Source organism: Chlamydotis macqueenii, chromosome 1, assembly GCF_036417535.1.
Source record: "Chlamydotis macqueenii isolate bChlMac1 chromosome 1, bChlMac1.mat, whole genome shotgun sequence".
NCBI classification, from domain to species: domain Eukaryota; kingdom Metazoa; phylum Chordata; class Aves; order Otidiformes; family Otididae; genus Chlamydotis; species Chlamydotis macqueenii.
In genome coordinates, this window is record NC_141556.1 from 14,163,386 (window position 1) to 14,187,175 (window position 23,790).

The 23,790-nt window shown below is 39.2% G+C and overlaps 1 protein-coding gene across 1 annotated transcript in view; it reads right to left on the reverse strand.

Annotated features, from left to right (window-relative positions):
- The window catches only part of RELN (reelin), a 297,944-nt gene that overhangs the window by 208,868 nt on the left and 65,286 nt on the right, over positions 1-23,790 (reverse strand). Inside the window, exon 3 of the mRNA XM_086746115.1 lies at positions 4,712-4,847. Coding sequence (XP_086602241.1) covers positions 4,712-4,847 — 136 coding nt within the window. The remainder of the gene's footprint in view (positions 1-4,711; positions 4,848-23,790) is intronic.

Here is a 23,790-nt window from a genome sequence, read left to right on the forward strand (position 1 = left end):
AGACCTCTCAATGTACAGAATTTTAAGATCAGTTGTGATGGGTCACGCCTCTTACATGGGTTATTAGACACTGCCTACAGACTCAGGCAGACAGCATTACAGAAGTCCAGTCCACTATTAATAGAGGTTACAGTGAATATTTACACAGACACAATCATAACTATAAGACACCTGTTCAATGACTAGCAAAAATGGCTATATAAGAAAAATAATTATTTCCCAAAGTAATTTCTATAGCAACCTATTCTATTCAGTACAGTAGCTGGAACTTCTGCAACAAACTATTCTGATAGTTGAAACACAGTATGCTTTTGCAATTTAGGTCAGCTTTAGCACTTTTACAAACCAGTAAGCTAAGCCATCTATAAAACTATAGGCTTAACAACCGAAGAAGTAACCTAGTGTGCCATCCTGCTTAACAGCCATTATTATCCCCACCTTGACAGGCTGAGCTTTAACTAGGTTAGCATGAGCTTAGAGCGGAAATTACAAACAGCAAAACCTAGCTGAAGGATTATGAAGATAATATTTTACAAATTTGCACAAAATCAGAGAAATGACTTGTTAGTGTAAAGGAAGACCTACTAATTTTTGGTGGTAAAGAGCGTTTACAGACCCTGGCAATTCTCTTAGGAGCCCCTAGTGCTCAACACCTGTTTAAAAATAGTCCTAATTTACTGCTAAGAAAACCATTCTGCAATGAACGATGCATTTTAGCTTTTATTTCCTCAACTCATCTGGAGGTATCTATGGTGAAAAAATAATAAAGTATTACACTGAGATGTACTACAGGGACCCTGGCAGCTTTCTGTGTTTCTCTTAGAAGTGTATTTTATAAAAGGGTACTTCTAAATATTTATTTATTAGCCATAATAAGGTACCTTGACCAAAAAAAAGAAGAGAGTATAAGCGAGAGTTTGTGCACCGTTGGTGTAAAAAAAAAATGACTATTGCCTGATTTTGCATAGAAGCAGGTTGGCTCCAGCCACCTTTCCCCATAGAGCACAGGGCTCTGCACCATCCCTTGCCCCAGTGAAAAAGGGGAGGAGGCTTGCCAAGCGAACCTCTGAGCCAAGGAGAGATGCGTGACTCCATCAGGCAACATTATATGCAGATCTGGCAGTGACACAGTGCTGTGTGCAAAGGAAATAACTGGACTGCATCAAATTGTAGAGATGAGGAATCTTCCAGTGGAGAAGGAAAGAAACTAAGTGCTGTGCTGGCAAACCGCTGTATGTGGTGTGAATCCCAGTTTACTACATTCCTGCATTTCCCATGCCCATTTTCCTTGCAGGAGCCCCCTGTGGAACTGTTTCTTAGAGGTTCAGTCTTTTTCAGGACTGAGCTCTAGAAGAGGACACCAAAAAGCATGGATGAAGTGAAAGGGAATTTTTTACCCACTTTCCTGTCCATGCTTCCAGTGGGAGCCAGCGCAGGTCAATGGTATGTGCAGTGAATAAAAGCTAGCCATGCACTGACCTGTGGGATATTTGCTGGTGACCTTTGTCCAGTTCCTCCTGGAACCCCTCAGGGAGAGGTATCAACACTGTAAAAATCGCACACCAAAGCTAGTGCTAATTAATAACCTTATTATCCATCCCCAGAGAGGCCAAAGACTAATGAGTTGATCTGGATCACAGAAGTACTGGCAACAAACAGTGTAGGAAGCTCTTACCTATATTGCACTGTTGTCAGAGTCTATAAATTCAGGTACCTTCTGTAAATATTTTTAATGTATATTAAATTAAACTTAAAATTAATTTAATTGAATGTATATTAAATTTAAACTAGATAGTTAGTTAGTCTCAAGTGTTAAAAATCTTGTTTAAGTTAAGGAGCAAATGGAGATGAACAAGGCAGAGCCAACTCTCTGGAAATCCTGAAGTCAGAGAGCTGAGTAAGGCAGGCAGACTAACACCGCACCAAAAAAATAGCTTTGTTCACTGCAACTTGTGACTGAGTAGGCAGGGGAAACAATAGCTGAGGCAAGAAAGTGTGGGCAGCTGAAGAAAGAACGAGAAGGAGGATTAGAGGTAAAACATACTCTTTCTCCCTTCATTTCCTTCAACTGATTCTTTTGACATTTACCCAGAAGTCCTGCAGCCAAGTGTGATCCTCAAGTCAACACTGACTTTGGAGAAGATGAGCCTTTCCACTCTTGTCTGAATTTGTCCTACAGGACACCAAACTGATATAATCACATTGTTTTGTTCATTCTCCAAGACAAACAAGTATCACCCATGGAGCATCCTTATATCATGGCTGAGCCAGTCTGCGCAGCCACTGAGACTGACAGACACCCGGACAGAGACTCTGGGAGCAGCTGCACTGCTGGGATCGTCAGAGCAGGATCAGACCTCTCAGCCCTGCTGGTTTCATGGACAGCAAGGGAAAACAAGCTGGTGTCTCTGCACCTGGATTGCTGACATATGTATGTGTACATTCATGCTGCAATTACATGGTCAAAAATAAATTCAGATTTCTGCTATGCATGTTCTAGGCACGGCAGCACGGCTAAGGGCTTTACTAACATAGTGCAAACCCCACCATTTCTGAAGAGATGCTAATGCTGAAGAGGTGCATTATGGCTTACACAAAAAGGCTGGATTTCCAAAACTATTAATTGCTGGCCTCACTCTGTTTCCACTGAAGCCAATGATGAACCTTCCATTGACTTCAGGATAGGCAAACACTCATTGCCTTAGCAAATGTTCCTTCAATGTCACTTAAATGGGAATCAGCAGTCATAGTAGTATTTGTATTTCTATTGAACTGTTTGTCAGCTCTTTTTTAATAATAACAAACATGAACAACAAAAAAAAAAACAATACAAAACCATGGACAGAAAAAAAATCAAAACAGTCACAGGAAAATGAGTAACTGTTTATAAACTGACCTCAAAACTGGCAATGGAAGCTCACATCTCATAGAAATAAATATTATAATATATCATCTCATGCATGTCATAAATAAATATTCACATAATATGATATAATTAAAATAAATATAAAGAAATAAATATAAATAAATTAATGGTCACTGTGCAAGCTAGGACCAACAATTATCTCTTGAATACCAGGAAAATAAAACATCCAAGAAAGAAGGAGAGTAAGCAAGAGTATGCAAAGATGTACCTCATATATAATTTTTCTCAGACAGCTCAAATAACAAAATTTAGCTGCTACAACTTGGTCAACAAAGGAAACTATTTTTAGAGAGGAATTAAAGGAAGTATAAAATTCACAGATTTTCCACAGAAAAAAAAACATAGTTGACAGATTTCCTCAAGGTATATAAAACTTTTTAATAAGGCTAACTTTTCTGACACAGAATTTAAGTAAAACAACGACAACATTTCCTCAAATATTTCATGAAGTGTGACTTTTGTCAATACCGAATGGAAATCTTAAATATTGTAAACAGCTTCTCTGGTACTTTGTAGAAGTTAATGAGAAACAGATACATTCTCAGAAGTTAGTTATTACTCATCAAAACTAATTTTTTTTTCCCCCAATTTACTGTTAGACATTTAGAAGAAAAAGAGAGCTAGAAATAAAAATGTATTGACATTTTCATTGCAGCTAATAAATAATGTATGGTAACAGTACAGGCAAAAATGGGCATTATGTAGGAAAAGGGAACTATCAAAAATACAGATCAATCAACCAACAGGTACTGATTTCACCATCAGCAACTTATATTCTCAAAGAAGTAAGTCACTCGCTTTTTACTTTTTACAACATGTTAAACAGTAAACCAACTTGGTTATGCAGGGCACTTACCTGCAGCTTCCCAGCAGAGATAGAAAAGGAATAATACTCAGAGGAAGATTTGCTCTGACAAACAGGAAACTGACAGGACCACAGAAAAGGTCTCACACACTGAAATGTTGCAACTGTTCACTAATCTAATTAGGGAGCAGCCTGAGGTTTTTTCTATGAACAGGTCAAACTTGAAATATTTTCTGCTTTCAACACCACTCTAGGTGTATTTTCTCTCTCAAATTTGATCTACCAAAAGTTTAGGACAAATAATTAGAAATTCTTTCAAGGTAAAATATAACAATATATGTTCTAATAAATCATATTAAGCTGTGTATTTTGTTGGCACTTTGTATGGTACTATATCATCAAATGATGACTTAGGTCTTTAAAACAAATTACAAAAAATCTCTGTAAGAATAACCTCTTGGTTTTTTCCCGTTTGTAAACTAGCTCAATTAAGCAGAAGTTAAAAATGTTTATCATTGGGAACAGTAAATACTTGAGTATGACTACTCTCAAATATTTGTATTTCATGTTGATTCTTACAATCTGAATAATATATCTGTGTGATGTTCTAACTCATGAAATGCAACAGATAAAAACTTCGGTCAATGCAAGTGTGCTGTATATTTAAAGGATGGACAATGTAATTAATAACTAAGAGGAATCAATTCCTATTTAAATGCTGGGCTTGATGCACTTGTACATTTTTTCTCTGATGGCATGCTACATTGCAAAACCCTATTTCTTTCCTACGTGCTTTGAAATATAAAGTCCTAATATGCACAGAAACTCTGCAGCCAGGAAGAGCTCAATATTCTTATTAAAGTCTACACTTTGCAGAACTGACTCCTTCATCCAGACATAAGGTCCTAGCGTGAGCAGGTTAGATAATTTCATTATTTCCAAAGCTATTATCTTCTCATAGGTATTGCATGTATACATACATGAAGTTGACACAGCCCGTCCCCGCAGGTGGAGCAATCCAAACAAAACTGAGGTTTGTAGTCGGGAGATGGCTCACGTGGGATGCAACCACGCTGCACATAAACTGGTTTCCAAACTGGTGGTCAGACATAATTCCTATGAGAAAGACACAGGGGAGATAAACAGTAACACATGTTAATGGCTCATTGCAAGATGCTAACAGATCAAGAAATACATCTGCCACATGTTTCATCATGACAATACCGAGTGAAAAAAACCCAAGAGTATTCCACTGAGTAATTAGAATTAATGCCAATGAAAACATTGGGACTGGCCTGTGCTTGAGCCAAGGCTGACTTTATATTTACTACAAGACTCCATGTATTTACTACTGTTATTTTTCATTAGATCAATACCAGAGGAATTATTTGCATTTTTAAAGGAGGAGCTGGATCGCAGCTGCTGTAAATCCATGTTATTCCACTACCTGATTTACACCCATTACAGATCTAAAAGAAGATAAAACATGAAGGAAAAAAGGCCTTGTTTTATGAGCAAAATGAAGTTTTCGTAGAAAGGTGTTATCTTTTAGCAGACAGGCACATCTATTTGAAAAAAAGAAGATGAGCTTTGAATTCATGAACTCTTCTTCTGATCTGAAATAAAAGCAGCAACCTTCAGCAGTTTTACCAGTACACATTCCTTTGATTTTTTTTCAATCAGCCATCATACATGGATGAATGTAAATGTCATCTATTAATCCCCCCCTCTGGAATTCACTGCAGTTCGTCATTAGACAAAAGAACCGTATTTTTTATTAAAAACCCAATATCAGACAGCATCTTCTCCCCCTCAGAGCCCTTCTGTAGTTTTCTACAAATTAGCGCAAACTTGGTTGTTTGTTTAACACCCTTTGGCTCAAAGCAAGGCAGTCTTGCTCGAGTGGATTATTACACCTTTAATCCTAGTACATTAAACAGTAAATGTTGAAACCATTCTTTTGCATGCACTTAACAGAAGGAAATGCCTTGTTCCAGGTTACTTCAAATATTGAACCTTCCGTTCAGAAAATAGTGACATGGGCTGAAACACTGCTAATAGGATCAAAAGGAAAAGTGAATGGTAGCAGGTACATCCATGCTCAGCAAAATCACTGTTAGCTGTTATGTGACTGTATCTCACAGAGTATACAGTGGCTGGTATTTCTTGTATTTTATTGTTGCAATTCAAACAACAACTGAGAAATAAAACCTATCTCTCAGAATCCTCTACAACTGTATTTGATGGCAATTCTTCTGAAATGTAAGCCCAGCAGTTTCTCTTAACCCTTCACAGACCCAGCAGTGGAAGGAGTTTGCAAGGGAGAGATTTCTACCAAGGAAGGGGACAAATCCTTCCTGATGCAAACACGCTGCTCTGCCTGGTGCCTCTCCAGGGACTGCTGTGCCAGCAGCACGGCGTGCGGAGTGGGGCTGACTCATATGCAAACCATTTAGCATTTTATAGATCAAAAGCAACATCTGAAATCCCATTCAGATACTGGTGAGAATCACAGACTACAGCTCAGAGTTATATATGCTGTTTATCCTGAGGTCTATTAAATTCTAAACCAGCTTCAAATTTGGAGTGGAGAAATGAAGCCACAATGAGTTTAAGTAATCTGACCTAGGAATGACAGGAGGCAGTGGGTGATGGCACTGATGCCTCTATCTTTTACAAATGACCACAACCTTCTCACTCAGGATTTTTCAATTAGTTCCCCACTGAAGCATACTCATAAGGTCTTCCATCATTCACACAGTTACACCCCTCAACTCAACCCCCTACGCGAAGCTAAAGCCTGTTGGGTCAGGATGGCCACAGAGAAGGCTCAGGCTCCCCTGGGCGAAGTTCCTTTTCTGGAGAGCAGTAGTAGGGAAATGCAGGGAGATAATATTTTACTGACTCTTGTTTATTGCAAGTCACTAGATGTGGATGAGGTTTGGCCATCTCTTGCCATGTTGTTCTGCCATTTTAAGCCTTTATTTGCCTTCCTTGGCTAACTGGGAGGGATAGCATTAACATTCTCAAAGAAACCCGCCTCACCGGTGCCCAGGCTCACTACCCTGGTCTCACTGCTGAAGTCCATCCAGCAGTGCCCTGCTGAGACGGATGTATGCAAAACTATGCTGAGAGAGGTCCCTCACAGGGTAAGTGGTATTTAGGCAAGTGTTTTGCTTTGCTGAGGGTGAAAGGTGGTAGCTCTGCTTCTTTCCCAAAGGCTATGGATCTTGTCCCTCTCTCTTTGAAGTTTGTGCTAAAGCCAGTGACTTTGGTGATGTGGGATGGTGTCTCTGGGACTGAGGCAGAGCACCAGCTCTCATCTATCATCATCTCTGGCCACACAATGGGAAACAGAGCCAGCTATAGACTTTAGCAGGTTAATTAAATAACAGATGCTGTCAGGGGAGAAACAGGAACAGCCCTTCAGTTTGAAGAAATCCCACTTTCTCCAGAGGCAGCCAAATACAAGGGAGGACAAAGACTGCCCTACCACAGCCCCCAGCCGGGGGACAGACACACCAGCTTGGGAAATGTGACCACTTCCCTCCTTGGCAGCAACTTGTGAGTTAATGAATTCCCTAGGTTTCAGGCAGTAGACTGCAAAAATGTGTCTAATACATCAAACACACACAACATCTGTGGAGAATTTATTTTTCCTTTGATTTACAGTTTTTAAAAAAAAGAACAACTTTGCAGTGACTAGAATAAATTCTAAACAATGAAAAACCAACTAATTCAATTTTTTTTTCTGAAAAAAGTTAATGAAATCCAGTCAAAATTCCAATTGTATCATTTTATCACCATTGTATCTTTATATTTTATTAATATTTTATTGTGATAATTTTTACAATAAAAACAATCACTCTTTATCTGCTGGACTTTTACTGGTTACATCAACTCCATTTTGGAGTTCAGAGCCTTCAGAACATTTCACAAAAATTATGTACTGAAACTTTAGTGAGAAACAGAGTGGTATTTAAAAAAACTTTTTGATGCTTAAAGCTGAAAGTTTCATGCTGAAAAGGTGAATATAAAAATAATTAAAATGCCAAAAATGGAGCAATGTAACTGATACTAAGAACACATTAAATTAAAGAATGTTACTTCCCCCTCTTGCTTCCAATTTCTTTGCAGTCCCTTGCTGTGGAAGGGAACTCCCTTCTCCTCCATTCCCTTGTCAACCTGGTAAACTGCTCCCCAGACTGAATTGTTTGCCCCATTACAAATCCAAGGACAAACACGAAACAACATTCTGCTACAAAAAAAAAAAACAACAAAACAAAACCTGAATACAAGACAACTCTGATTATATAGCAGTTCTCAGAAGAAAACTGTATCCTGTGTGTACCTCAGACAGCTTCAAAGCCAGAGAGCGCCTTCTCTTAAGGTGCTTGGCTCAGGTCAGCCCTGTTCTACAGGTGTCCCCCGGCACATCTTGTTGACCGGTGCAACTATGCACATTCAAGTCCAGTATTTTAAAAAGTAATAATCTTAAGGTAAAAGTCTACAGTCTTTTCATGTAAAACTCTATAAACACTTTTGTAAATAATCAAGTGTTTCCATGGCACTTATTTAATATCAAAATGTTCAAAGGTTTGTGATGGCTGCACATCCTCATCTCTAAAACGCGCTACATGCAAAGATGCCGTTAGCATCTCTCTGAACTCCTTATCCTTTGTTTTTTACAGTGTGCACTCATCATACTGACATGTTTTAGACATCTGTACTTTCTAGCTTCTTCCTTTCCCAGAATTTCTGAGGCTTTAGGAGTCCCAGTATAACCATTCAAATCCCAGACATGCTTTACACCTGCCAATAGCACTGCTAGGAGAGGAACTAGATATGCTCAGTGCCTCTCAATATTTAACAGTAGCTGTTGTTATTGTGTATATTTTTTTTAAATGTGCTTAGCCCTATTCAATGCACTATCTATAGTCACTGAACCAAAGAACTTTTATGTGAAGTTTTCAGGCTAAAATCTGTTCTCTGAATGCATATAGACACCAAGTGCATTTTACAGCTGCTGGAGCTGCAACTTTCAGACCACATTTTCAGAGCAAGGCACATCCCTTTGTCCTAAATCTCTTTGGATGTTTAAAGGATCTTTTTGATCCTTACCTGTAAACACATGCAAAAATGAAATACATGTTTTCCCTGGATGATATAGTGAGTGAAATAATGGTTTATTCTTAGTTACTGGAAGAATATTTGAGCAACATCTTTAAACTTTTATGAACACCTTTCAGGACTCTGAAATGTAAGTCTTGAAATTCTGTGGATAACTAGTGGGAGGAAAAAAAATTAAGTTTCTTTCTTTGCGTTTGTTTTTTTTTTTTTTGAAAAGACAAATATATGTTTAAGAAACACATCAGCAGTCTGTTTAAAAGGACTGTTGGGAGTAAGGAAGTATCTGGAGCTGGTAACTATGATTTCTAAAACATGATGTTTCTAAAACATTATGAGCTTATACAGTTTCTACTCCAGCAAGTAGCCAGTTAAAGGTTCCTTTCAAAGTGAGCAAAGATGCAGAATCTGGCCCTAAGTGAACTACATCCATCTAGCTAAAATATGCTGTTGCTGATTGATTTCGGTGGGATGATTTCATTCTGCTTCACAGGGAAAACACATCTCGTTTGATAGAATGTAACAGACTGCTAAAGCACTTGGTGGCCCTTGTGATCAATTAAGGGTCGGGATGGTTTGTTAAATTTTTAAATAGCATGAAGAAAGAAAAGACCAGCAACCATCAGATACATTCTTCCACGAGGCAATATCTTACCTTTATCTTTATTGAAGTCATGTGTTTATTGCACTATTATTATTACTACATTGTTATTAAATAATAGACCCTTTCAGCATATGACACATTGGGGAAAATACCATCCACAGGCTAATAAAGAACAGTAGAAAAAGAATGAATAAGTGTATAACAACTTAATAAAGTCCGTCACTAAAATCCGTAACTCCTTTTGTCGTCAGGAGCCAGCTAGAGCCCGAATACAACAATCTGATTGCTACGGGGCTACGGCTGTGCTGGAATGACTCAGACTTGGGACAAGTATGGGTTTTATAATCTTTTGGTACATATTTAAAATACAAATATGTTTTCTTTAGAGTTCTGAAAAGAACAGTTTATTGCAAGTTCACACTTTGGGATCCAGGTATGAAGCAGACCAGGTTAGGGCATTTAGGTGCATACAAGAGTGGTCTTTATGTTCACATTTTTTGAATACTTACTGAAGTGAGCACTTCACTAGAAACACAGGTTTCCAAGAATGAAAGCCTAATGTACAGATTTACCAATATTTGCTCTGAAAGATAATTTTTTTTTTGCTTAATCTCACTTTTAATGTTCTACTTTTAAAGGATTGTTAATTAAAACTTTTGAGGAGCCTTTTGTTAGAACCCACTTAGGGGTATAATTTCATCCCAAGGATTTATGAGCGCTCGTCTCATTAAAACTAACTGGAGTTATACATATGGAAATTGTGGTGCACGGGGAGGAGAATATCCCCTTCCATTTGCATAATTCCCCGAGACACTGAATGAGCCCCTTGTGTACAGTGTGATATGGCTGCATGAGTCAGGGGCGTGGGCGTGGTGAGACCCTGATCTGTAGCATGTTGGTGGTTTTAGGGTGGCCGTTGTCAGGAAGGATGAGAGGACAACTTACAGCTGAAGTCTAAGTGCTCCATAGAAAGCAACATGGTACTAAGTGCTCCAAGGCAAGTAGATTTAGTAACAGTAAATGAGGACCAGCAGTAGTATAAATAGAAGATGCTAATAAGCTACTGTGCTGCTGAAACATAGAAGAAAAAAAATCTCTTTTCAAAGGCTCGAGCCAAAATCTATTTTAAATGTTTTCCTAACAGCCCCAGCATGTTTTATAACAGCAACTTTTATATTTTTTCTTTATAGAAACCTGTTAGGCTGATGTCTTCGTTCTGTACTAGCTTTTCATAGGTCTATTTTAGCAATATATTCCAGTTTACTCTCTTGCTGAAAAGCAGCTGTCCCTGGTTTGCACTCACTTTTTTTTTTTTTTTTTAACTGTTGCTGTATTTGGCTGGTGAATGTCTCATCCATCTAAGCAACTCTTGTACAACTTCCCCAAAATATCATATTGTTCTGAACCTTTTCTCTTCACAAACCTTAATATGTGTCCCAGGAGCCAAACATCAGACACACCACTTGATAGGTTTTGTGCCAGTGACAAATATGACAAAGAACCACCCTGTTATCAAGCCAGACATTTGCTCCCAGCAGACTCATTCTCAGGGCCAGCAGTAACTGCGTCCTTCTCCTTGTGGCAGTGATAATTCACCAAGGGAGCACTGCAGCCCCCAGAATTGCCTCAAATTTGCTTTGGTAGAGGTGAAACTGCAAACCAGCAGTCTTAACTGACAAATCCATGCTGATCTACTCACTTAAAATGAAGCCATGAATGAATCAAACCTCCCTGCTCACCAGCACAAGTAACATCAGAAGAAACATTGCTGTGCAGCAACTAGAAAACAACTACACAGCCCAATAAAAATGTAACTGCCCAACACTCCTCTATAACACACCTACATCCTGGCTGGATCTATAAAGCATCCTTTCCAAGGCAGCAGCTTCCAAACATCTTTTTTTCTTAATTAATCTTCACCCCAGACTCTAGCTGTGCTGAGCTAAGTTTGCATACTGACAACACCTCTTCTTTGGCTGTACTGGCACTGGTGACACATCCCAGTATCCTATTTGCTCTTTTGTAGCCTAGTATGACTAATTGGGGTAATGGCTTCAAGGCTTTACGTACAAAACCTTAAGTCTCTCTTTAATTTATTTTAAATGAACTTAATGGTTTCTGGCAGCTGTTTGCCTTGTAACGCTTTTCCTCTATTTTGATCCTTTGCCCGCAGACCTATTTTGCATTTGCCCACGTTGCCATCACTGCCTCAGTCACTGAAGGACGCACTCAGCACTTGTTATCTTCTTTACACTTGCGCTGTCCCTAATTACACTTTTTATCTCTGTTATTGACATTACTGTTGAACTCTGATGTTTCAAAATTGCTAGTTTCCTCCAAAGCAAATTAAGTCAGTCAAACTAATCAATAAGGATAACTATATAACAAAACCAGAGGGACTTGCACAGAAATCTTTTTCCAGATGGAGTATTTATCATTTACAGACATCTCTTCTTGTTTTGGAGCGATGGTGTTATGCAAGTTATTCTTATGTCCTACTTCCCAATTCCGCAGATGATCTGAAAATCAGCCTGAAACCGTGTGTTGTGTGCAGAAGCCACGGTGTGTCCTTCACCAGCACCAGCTGAAACATCTCTGCAGAACTGGAGACCAGAGGCAGTTTCTATCCAGAGGAGCAGTCCTGGAGGTGGTCCAGGTCTCCTGATCCCCTCCCCACCGCTCGGCTTACAGCAGCCTCAGCAATGCCCACATTGGGGTGAGCTGTGCAAAGTCTCCTATAGCCCCATGTCCCCTTGCTGGGACACCAAAGTGACCTGTAGCATGGCCAGTTCCACAGCCTCTGGGAGATTTTGGTGGCAGGGGAGTCTCATAAAAGCCTTTCCTATCTGCTCAGAAAAGACTGTGTGCAGGAGCTATCTGTCTGTGAGGGAAAAGCCAGCTGTGGCAATGATAGAATATGATTTTATATTTATACATTTAAACACGGGCAACCACTACAACATGTGCAATTTATAAATGCTAGTTACAGTTTCTGTAAGACTATGTGTTCAAAGGGAAGAGGTTTGCATTTTTTTCAGCAGTTGACACCAGTGGTTTGCCTTTCTGAGAGTTGAGGAAAGAGTTACAAATTCCTCAGGATTCATAAAAATAAAAACTAGAACTGTAAATAAAGCTGCTTAATGGGTACTGCGGTCATTCTCAGCCTCGGCAAAGGGATGAAGGGAGCTGGGAAACCAGCAGACCAGGTGGGTGGTGGGAGAGGTAAGGGAGAAGTAGGGGAGGAAAAATGGTTTTGTGGGTTGAAATAAGGAATTTCAACTAAATTACATAGCTCCAGGAGTTCTTCTTTGAAACTATGCTGAGGTTCAACACCACTGGCTAAAACCTACCAATATCTCTGCCCAGATTACATTAGCTGGTGAAAGGCAGCACAGTTCTGCACACTCCACAGATGTTCTGATGTATCAAGATAAAAACTGCTGGATTTGCCTCCTCTTTAACCAGAAATGTATTATGTTTACTGTGTTTATAGCATAGGAGAACTGAACTGGGGATGCTCTGGCTGGCAGTGGTGACAAGGCTTTGGGCCTGGGCTACAGAATCCTTATGAGGGTGAGCGTGTGCTTGAGCAGGTGCTGTGTCCCAACTGCAAGATGGGGCACAGGGGAGCCTGGAGGCCACAGCCATCGTGGCTGTGACAGTGGGCTGGGACCAGTGTTGGCCACCAGCACCCGACTGGCCCTCACCAGGGTGACACCCTGGCCATGCAGTGTCATCTCACTGTCACTAGGGAGGTTCTTGGAGGGAACAGGGACTATCTTTTTGCAGAGGTAGAAGTTTTGATATTCAAGTACTCTGTAAAACTGGAGTTTGAAAATTGAAGTGTTTCCCTGTTACACACTTCTCACACTTTCTTTCATCACTAAAGCAGAAATACCAGCTGTGATTTGCAGACTTCTGCGGTATTTTTTGCAATAAAGAAAATTTCCTTATCTGTGAATACCCAAACAGTTGTTTTAATTCTTTATGCGTCTTTAACATCTTCTTCTATGATCATTACAGAAAAACCAGAAAACTGGAACTTATCCACTGTGAAGTCTGGCAGTTGTTCGCTTTCCCTTGTGAAATGGGCAACAGTTTACTTTGCCTCCTTCTTCTATCTTAAAAACTGCAATGATCTGACTCTTTGCAACTTTATGTTGTTTTTCCCCCACTAATCATCAATGGGCCATAATGCTGAGAGTACTTCACTAAGCAGTTACTCAAGAGAAGAGCAGTATGCTCAACAGTCTGGATGGAAGCAGAATGATGCCCATTAAGAGTACTCCTCAGAAAACACATTACAGATTCACAAACATGAACAGTATCAAAACTTTCAGGAAACAAAACCGAAACACAAAACTTTACACACCAAAATAAGCAAGAATAATCACAGCCAACAAGCCCAGAGGGAGAACAAATTATTTTACTCATTCATTTACATATTACTACTTTTAACTCTAGTGAGAAAAAAATTAGTCGTGAGAAAAAAATCTGGTGCAATGCCCCTCAGCCATATGGTATATATTAAGACATACATACCACAGACAGAAAATTGTAACACCACAGTTTTATTTCTATCTGACAACACACTGTCAGTTGAGAGTCACAAGAAAGCAGAGAAGAAAGTAATTCTGCATTTCATTCCTTTGCCTGAAACATACTTCTTCTAGACAAAACATCAGATAGAAGAAAGGCAAATAAAAGCAAGATACCAAGAACAGTAACCCTCTTGCAAATTATCAGTCAACATAAATAGCAATTTGGTGAAAAAAAAACAGCGCTGTTACCAAAGTCTTCGTCCTCAAAAGAGCACTTTACGATTAAATCTTAAAGGCTAGTCTTCTGTGGGCATTTCGTGTTTGATATAGGATCTTAAAATATTGTCCTAGGAGTGCTGTAACAAAGATACTGCTGGGCCAGTGCAGTGGCAGGGCTGAGCTGTATCCCTCAGACCAGTACACGCTGTCCCCATCCCAGCTGCATGCATCTGGGCGAGCTGCGGCCCCCTGTGCGACCAGCGTCCTATCCACTTATGGGGAAAAAATTAAAGCAGCAAGCTATATTCACATCTGAAGCTTGGTCAATATTCATGTGACAGCAGCTAATGCCACAAGGTAGGCAAAAATTCAATGTCCTAAAGATATAGGGTACAGGAGTCCCCCACTCCATGACCTCCAAACTGACCCATGGCTTTGCTGGAAAGAAGAAAGCTTTGTCCAGAGCTATGGCAATACGAGGACAAAACCAAGCAAATGATCGCTTCTGAGAGGTCTGAGTTGTTTTTCAGGATCTGGGACAGAAATGAGAAAAAACATCTGGGCTCCAGGCAGTGACACGTGGGGCATGAGTGGGAGCAGAGCATCCCGGGTTGCTCCTGCTGCTGCTGACTGTCTTTGTATCAGACACTTGAACTCAAACTTAAAACTTGCTTGATTCATTTGCATGAATGAACAGTTAACTTAAAGCCTGCCTGTCTGAGCAAACAAACCCCACTGTGACTCTAGTAGGGTAAGTTTTCCAAGATTTTACTGCAGTTTTAAAAGGGGTTTGAAAAATACAGTAAGTCAAAGTAACACCCAAGGGACTTACATTAGGGTCCAGCAGTCTCATTAACAGATAAAGAGCAGGCTAAAAATACCAAGATCAAAACATGGCTTTGCTTTTTGGGCTGCTAATTTGCCCTTAACAAGAAAAATACCTCAAAGGGCCACAGCCCTACAGTGAAGTTCCTCCCTTCATCATTGTTTTGCAATACGAAGAAATCAATAGGAAAGTGTGAGGACCACAAAGGGAGAAATTTGACTTTCCATCTCTAGGTCTCAGCTACATTTTTTCTTGTTCAAGACAAATTAGTAGTTCAGAAAATGAGTAGATTTTCTAATTTACATTAATCTCAGCCCTGACATGTATGATAATTGAGATGTATTCTTTCTAGGACTTCAGACACTTTGCAGTTTTGACTTCGCTGTCTCATACTGTAACATCAGCTCTCACAAAAATCAGCCCTTTTCCACACATCCATGGTCTCTGTTCTGATATACAGATTTTTGTGTGGCACGTGGGGTCTGTGGAAAGAATCTATGAATTTATGAATGGAGTTAGTGCTTCTGGATCTTGTTCCCCATTGATATAGAAACTAGTATATCAGAGAATATTTCTGGTAAATAATAATTTTGCCAAATCTGAGTAGATTAGGGAGTTTCCAACAGATCTACAAAGATGGGCCATACATGCCAGATAGTTTGATCTGGAAAAATAAGGGAGCCTACAGTGTGCTAACAGAGTATTATTTAGTGCAGTGCTCAAAACATCGCTGAAGAAGGAGACTGTATTGAATAGACTGCTCCTTGGGTAGATTGAAGCCTACTTTCATATGAGTGGCCTCCTGAGGAAGCTGCTCAATGTCAACAAGCAAGCAAAGACTGGAAGGAGCAGAGAATGTCCCTGTGTCCTTCTTCCCAAACAAATGTTGGTGGTAGAACATTTATGATCATTAATTTGGGCTGTAATAAATTTCATATAGTCCATGCTTATAACACAGCTTGGTCTTTATTTTATAGTTTATCTCAATGAATCACCATATTTCACTTTGAAATAATTTCCATAATTAGTTTTCCATCTTTTCTTTTTTTTTAATGTAAATATTTTTAAATACCAGCAGTGCATAACTTGAGTTGCAGGTTGTCCCAGCAATATGTCAAAAGTTCAAGGGGCTGCCAGTACTCTGCATATAGGTGTATGTGGGATTTTTTGGAGATACATGCTAGTTATTATTACTTACACAGCTCTATGCACTGTAGTAAAGAGTACAGATAGGTCTTCAGAAATTACATTTAAGCTTAAAATGGATACATATTTTGATAGCCATAGAAAAATAATAACAATGGAAAGACCAAAATGATGCAATATTATCTTCCAACCTTTGAATGCTTCTTTTCCCTTGTTCCTTCATAAATGACACATTTAAGAGAATTTTTTTAAGTTATAAAAAAAAAAAAATGATCACATGCAATTACAGACTCTCACACTGTGTGACGTAAGCCCAAATCTGTCCAACCCATATCAGCAACTCCTACCACTTGAACTAACTATCTCACCATTAAGTTTGGCTATGCTGAAATCACTTATCTGAATAATTAGGCTCATGTGGACATCTCCAAATTAGTTTTCAGCTACTTAACTCAGCTACTGATAAGAATATATAAAGTTGTAAAACTTACATAAAAACTGAGTAAACACTTGAGTGGTTAGACCCTGATAACTCCCATGGGTATGGCCCAGGCCACTTGAACCTGCACTTTAGATACTTAATGAGCCGGACCTCATACAGTCGACTACACTCCTTTTATATATAAACAACATTGAGAGATAGGTGCCTGTGATAGCCTCCACAGAAGGCTACCTATAACTTACATTCCACTCAGTTGTACAAAAATTTCAAGCATTGTTTGATAATAAGGATTATGGAGCACAAAAAAAATTAATATGTGCAACAAAAGAGATTGTGGTTCCCCTTAGTTAGTCCTGCAATACAGCTTTTCCCAAGAAAAAGGAAAGAAATATTTTTCTTGCCAGCAGTCACCTTTTTTTTTTTCAACTATCGAAACAAAGACTATTGTTAGGGATCACAGTCTATGAGACAAAACAAATTCCCAGTATTCCCTGCAGATGTGGCATTCAGAGATTTCAAATATTTTTATAACTAATTCCACTCACTCTGTGCAAATGGAATTTTCAGAGACGTGTAACGTGGGTGGATCAGTTTTGGAGAATAATACCATTAGGGATAGCTACCTCAGTAAATTTTATTTACTTTTTTGAAGTAGGAAAAAAGTAAGAGCTACTGAAATATTGTTTAAAGAAGAACATTAAGGACAGCAAAAAATGTCTGAAGTGAAGAGAGGTCATGATAAATCTCTGAGAAGTAGTGGTGGGTGAAGCAGGGGTTTTTTTTGGTGCTCTGTTTGGGGTGTTTGGAAATTATGATGGTAATAAAAGATGCTATATTAGTATAGGAAAGTTGAAAATAATCTTTGAGACAAATATCCTTTGCAACACACAAATCTGTGCTGCTGAAGTGGATTCTTTTAATGTGATGCATTATTCATAACAATAAATGCATGGCTATATTCAAAGCTGAGCCTGAAATGCCTCAGAGGATCTGGACAACAAAGTAATAGTTAAATAACGACACCTCTACAAGTATAGCTTTATATATAAGTGTGTTTCATATCAGTATAAGTCTTCTTACAGGCAAAATTAATGAGCTAGTACAGTATAAGATACCTCTATCCTGTTAGAATTGGCTCTCTGCTAGTTAGACCATAGCTTCCTTACTAGAGCTCCTGTTGTTACATCACTACATTTTTTTTTTTGTGCATAAAACGGGTCTTAAAATCCAGTATATCACAGCAAACCTTATTTTAGAGTTTCTGACACTTCTGTCCAGATGAGATTTCCTGAAGGAAAGCCTTTATTTGGTCTGATGATCTACGTAGGAGTATCAGTACTTGTGCTTCGAGGCTTCTGTTTTTCCCATGGAGCTTTACTGAGCTATGATGTCGTCAGGCCCTATAACTACTCAAAGAAATAATGCCCCATTTTTCACTCTTTCCTGAAGGACCACCAGTGAATTGTGTTACATTAAATTAAAAAATGCAGTTATGTCACATATTGCAGCACATTCCAGGTATGTTGGCCATGAATTGAAGGCTGACTTACAAACTCTCATACATTTTGTATAAACCGTTATTTCTAACTCCCCCGAACATCTTAGTTCTTGGATTAATTTTTCTCAAGGAAGAAGCAGATACTCTTTGATTTGAACAGCTTCATCTCTGTTAGTTCCTCTGTTCTCATGCCTACTGCTCCCTCACTCCTATTGCTTTGGCAAGCCTTCTTCTTCTCAAACTTTCCGCCATCCTGTTCTTCTTACTCTACCTGCTTCCATGCTTTCTGTAGACCTCAAATGTCCCTGTTCGGATTTGCTTTACAGCCCATCCCTTCAACCTGTTTCCTCAAGTAAATCTCAAATGACAATCCTCACCAGAGAACTGCACGACAGAGCTACCTTCACCTTCCTTCTTGAGAAGTAGACCCAAGAAAATATAAAATGTCTAATTCCAAAGCAAACCACCAGGACTCATGAAATCCAGCATATATTGGTCAGGGGTTTCTCCTCAGAATGGTGTCTACATAAAATACAAGAGCTTCTGCACATACTTGTCAAGTCTTCAAGTGACTTCTGGAACTAAAATGACCCACAAATAATGAAAAATATCATTTCATTGCAATGTGCCATCACCAAAAGAGCACTTTTCTCTACATTGTGCAGCCGTTTGTCTGAAAAAGAAATCTGCAGACTTCCAGTCTGATTCATTACAATTGTCGACTCCCTTTGTTTCCCTCCCGTTGTTTGAAGGGCCTTGATGTTTTCAGTGTCATCTAAACATAACTGGCCTATGCTGTAATTAAACTTTGATCAAATTTTTAATGGGATCTCAGAGGAAAACCATATTTGACTAACATGTATTATTCTGCATGTATTAATCAAGTGTATTCTTGTTGAAGTGCCTGAATTTCACATAATAACTACTCTTCCCCATTGTTAATTAGTAGAGTAGGAAAATGATAGAATCTGTGTTCACTGAAATAATACTTTTGCATCCAGAATATTCTGAAACTTTTTATTTTAATTGTCAACCCTGATTCACTTTGTTCTAGCCTTTCCTTCTAGTTCTTTGTTTTAGCCTTTTCTGAGGCGCTTTACATAAAACCATAATATCCCTATATTCAAAAATAGTCCAAACCAATATTGAACCATACATTTATGGTATTAAGTGCTTGAATCACTTAGACCAGTTGTCCCTTATAAATGACTATTAAATAGCACTTTCGTGAATATTGCTGTTAGTCAGCATTTTCATCAGTAATCTGGAAGCTGATCTGAAATCACTAACTGTGACACTTTCTGAATGATACAAACATTGGCCAAGTGGGAACAAATCCTAAGTCAAGCTAAGTCATTTTGAATATGGCAAATGGAGTCTTTGGTAAACCGAGTCTACCTTAAAATCAGAGTAAAATAAAACAGAACCCCCAGAGACCTGTAGGGACAAGGAATTGAGGCTACAAGAATACCTGTTGCTGGTGTTCAAGTTTTCAGAAGAAACCTGAAAATTGCTAGAGCCTGAGAAAAAAGCTAATATGCTTTGTACCTTCTGCTTAGATATATAAAAGATTCCTTACACTAAAAACTTAGTGTTAAATCTCTGTAAGTTATTATTTATTTCTTTAAATTGAGAAGTGATTTGATTTTGGTAGATAAGTATCCTAACATAAAGAAAATATCACCTAATAAAGGCCTTTCAGACACACCATAAAAGATAAAGCAAGAACCAGCTCCTGGAAGCCTGAGTGAGAAATATTAAAATCATAGAATCATAGAATGGTTAGGGTTGGAAGGGACCTTCAAAGATCATCTAGTCCAACCCCTCTGCAAGGAGCAGGGACATCCCCAACTAGATCAGGTTGTTCAGAGCCTCATCCAGCCTGGCCTTGAACGTTTCCAGGGATGGGGCATCCACCACCTTTCTGGGCAACCTGTTCCAGTGTTCTATAACTCGCATTGTAAAAAATTATTTCCTAATTTCCAACTTAAATCTACCCCCCTCTATTTTAAAACCATTACCTCTCGTCCTATCGCAACAGGCCCTACTAAACAGCCTTTCCCCATCTTTCTTGTAGGCCCCCTTGAGGTACTGGAAGACCGCTATCAGGTCTCCCCAGAGCCTCCTCTTCTCCAGGCTGAACAGCCCCAACTCTCTCAGCCTGTCCTCATAAGAGAGGTGCTCCAGCCCTTTTATCATCTTCGTGGCCCTCCTCTGGATCTTCTCCAACTGGTCCATGTCCTTCTTGTGTTGGGGACTCCAGAACTGGACACAGTACTCCAGGTGGGGTCTCACCAGGGCAGAGTAGAGGGGGAGAATCACCTCCCTCGACCTGCTGGCCACGCTTCTTTTGATGCAGCCCACGATGCGGTTGGCCTTCTGGGCTGCAAGGGTGCATTGCCTGCTCATGTTAAGCTTCTCATCCACCAGCACTCCCAAGTCCTTCTCCTCAGGGCTGCTCTCAATCCATTCTCTGCCCAGCCTGTATTTGTGCCTGGGATTGCCATGACCCAGGTGCAGGACCTTGCACTTGGCCTGGTTGAACTTCATGAGGTTGGCACGGGCCCACCTCTCCAGCCTGTCCAGGTCCCTCTGGATGGCATCCCTCCCTTCCAGTGTGTTGACGGCACCACACAGCTTGGTGTCGTCAGCGAACTTGCTGAGGGTGCACTCTAGCCCACTGTCCATATCGCCGACAAAGATGTTGAACAGGGCCGGGCCCAACACGGACCCCTGAGGGACGCCACTCATGACCGGTCTCCACCTGGACATTGAGCCGTTGACCACCACTCTCTGAGTGCGGCCATCCAGCCAACTCCTTATCCAGCCAACTCCTTCCAAATTAGAAATCAGGCACCTTTTTAAACAGACTATGATTAACAACTGAAAAAAAAAGTATACAAAGTGGATTCTCTGCCTCTTGTAGAAAGTGTGAGTCATGCACTTCAGATAACAACAAAAATACTTTCAGCTATAAGCTAGAGATGACTGAGGAGGACAAAGCTCAATGCATATTAGTTAATCACAGCCTGACAATGAGCGACCGATATGAAAAAAGGCAAACACTGCCTTAGAATGTATCAGCTCAATTATTTCTAGTGATGATGCAGGGAGTATTAGTGTGATACTGGTAAAGGATTGCTAAGACATCACTTCAATTATTGTGCGTAATTATAAATGCTTGTGTTCAAAAAAGATTAACTTAGGCTGGAGCAGCTGCAGAGAAGGACTACTAGGATGATGAGAAGAATGTAAAATATGTTATAAAAGGAGACAGAAAAATCTTGTCTTGTTTAGATAGAGGATGACTGCTATCGCTAAATATAACAGGGTTGTAAAGGAGCTGTTTAAGCCAAAGGACAATCACAGTATAAAAACACAGGGTGGAAACTGGTCTTGAATAAATTTACTGTAATTTAGATCCTTTTTAATCACTAAGCAAATGAAGCATTGAAACAATTTTGCAATAGGAATTTGGGAGATAAACGACTCTAACCAGCTTTAAGACAGAGCTTAAATCCACAGACGCTCAAGCTACAGTATGGTTGTCCTGGCTTCTGCAGCATGAGAAAAAAACCGAAAGGTCCCCTTCTGGGTACGGTTCACAGGCATCACAAGGGTCAGGTGTCAAAATGGGCCGATCACTCCCAAGCTGCAGGGACTTCTGAAATAAGCATCGAGCTTAAATTGTGATCAAGCCCTGTTCTTACTAACATATCTTCTCTCAAAGAAAAGAAAATTACATATTCTTAGAAACAGCATAGTTTTCAGGCTCTGTTAAGGTCATAAATTTGGTTTCAGAAACTTGCACTAATCATTCATTTATTTTTTTTCCAAAGCAAAGCTCAAATTACGCTGAAAATGTCATAGTTAAATGGGCTCATACCAAGGTGCATATACAAAGAGGTAGTATTTAAATCAGGCTGCCAAAAAGAAGAATTACCTGGATATCAAATGAATATTCACTGTTTCTCTTCACAGGAGTAGGAAGAGCTGTTTCAGCCACAAAAGGACAGGTTAGCATTTATTAACAGTAGTTCAACTTAATGTTGTCTGACTCAATTAAATAAATCTTGCTGCAGGTATCTTTCTTGTTGTGTAGTTGACACAGTGTCGACAGAGTGTTTAATAGCAATTGAGCTGCAGTACGATCATGTTTTCCTCTCAAAACCCTCATTTTTTAAAAAAAAAAAGGTCACTTCATTAGGTTTGCTTCCTGAAACACTTTAGATTTATTATTTGTCCTCAGGGCACAAAAAATACAAAATCTGCTTATGAAGACTCTAAGCTATTTTCCTTTGATTAGAATATTTTTTAAACTACTTATAGCTTCCTACCATGCCATCAGGTTTTGCTTTCTTGAATGCCATGCCTGCTCTAATTAGGTTGATAGTTTCTCACTTCATTATTCTGAAAACTGTAGAACTATTTTTTTTTTTAAAAAAAAACACCTCAAGAAACAAACCGCAAATAAAATGTGTGAGGATTTAATGTTAAAAGTGCAAGTTCCTCTGTGTTTAGAATTATTACTAAATTTTTTTCTAAACAAGATATTTTGTTCGTGTGGCTTGTGGAACTCACAAAACCATGCCTACGATTATGTCCCCGAAAATATCCACTTGACTGTATCCCATTTTTATCTGTTCCGGAGTTCATATCTTTTCTCTGATGCAACCACTTGTCTTCAAGATGTTTTGTTCTGTGACAAATAAAGTAGAGGAAATACTGTACATTTTGTTTTACTGGTAAAAAGGGAGAAAATTTTTTGTCCATTAAAACAGACAATGAAAATAAAGACAAAGCAGGGTCTTTTGGTTTTTTTTGTGTTAAACTGTGATTCATGAAAGTGAGCACCAGTCGAATGTGTTTTTAACATGTTTTGATATTAGTGTGATTTTAAAAAATAACTGGCTTTGTTTTGGAAGCTGTTTATATTTAATTTCCTTTATTTATAAAGAAATATCTAGGATAAGCACAGAAGGTTCCAAATAAAGCATACCACAAGATTACAATAGGTAGGTCTCAAGAACCTGGACCCTCTCGTAAGTGGTTGGCAGATGCCTCTGTTGGAACTTGCAAATGAATTCAGTTCAAAATTAAATGCTTTCTGAGTTATTCACTAGGGACTGGAATTCAGCTTTTAAAGACACATGGGAAACCATCAAATGTGAATCAATAAAACAATGCATGAAAAGCCACTTGTCCTGGCGAGACTCTTCTACACCAGCTTTTGAGAAAGCACTTCAGAGGGTTTGCAATAGCACAAATTCCACAGCCAGTGTAAAATCAGATTGTGTTAACAGTAACCTTTCCTTCTTTTTCTTACCCTGTGCCAGCAAGGTGACATTAAATAGAATTTCACTTATATTAATTAACTTTTTAACATAAGTTGTTTGCTATAATTTTTAAGATATGCTTAAAGAAAACCATAGTTGCACTTGAGTTATTCCCAAGGCTGGACTATGAAGTGGTTTGTTACCAAAATCAGATAAAACCCTGAATCTCTGAAGGAAAAAAGCCAGAGTGGGACTCAGCTTTAGACAGAAACAGTGTAGACGTGCCTGTACGTCAGCAAGGGGTCTTGGCTCCTTGCAGCCAGTGGAGGTCTGATCAGTCCAGGACATGGGACACCCACCCACCTTGGGACACTAATTCG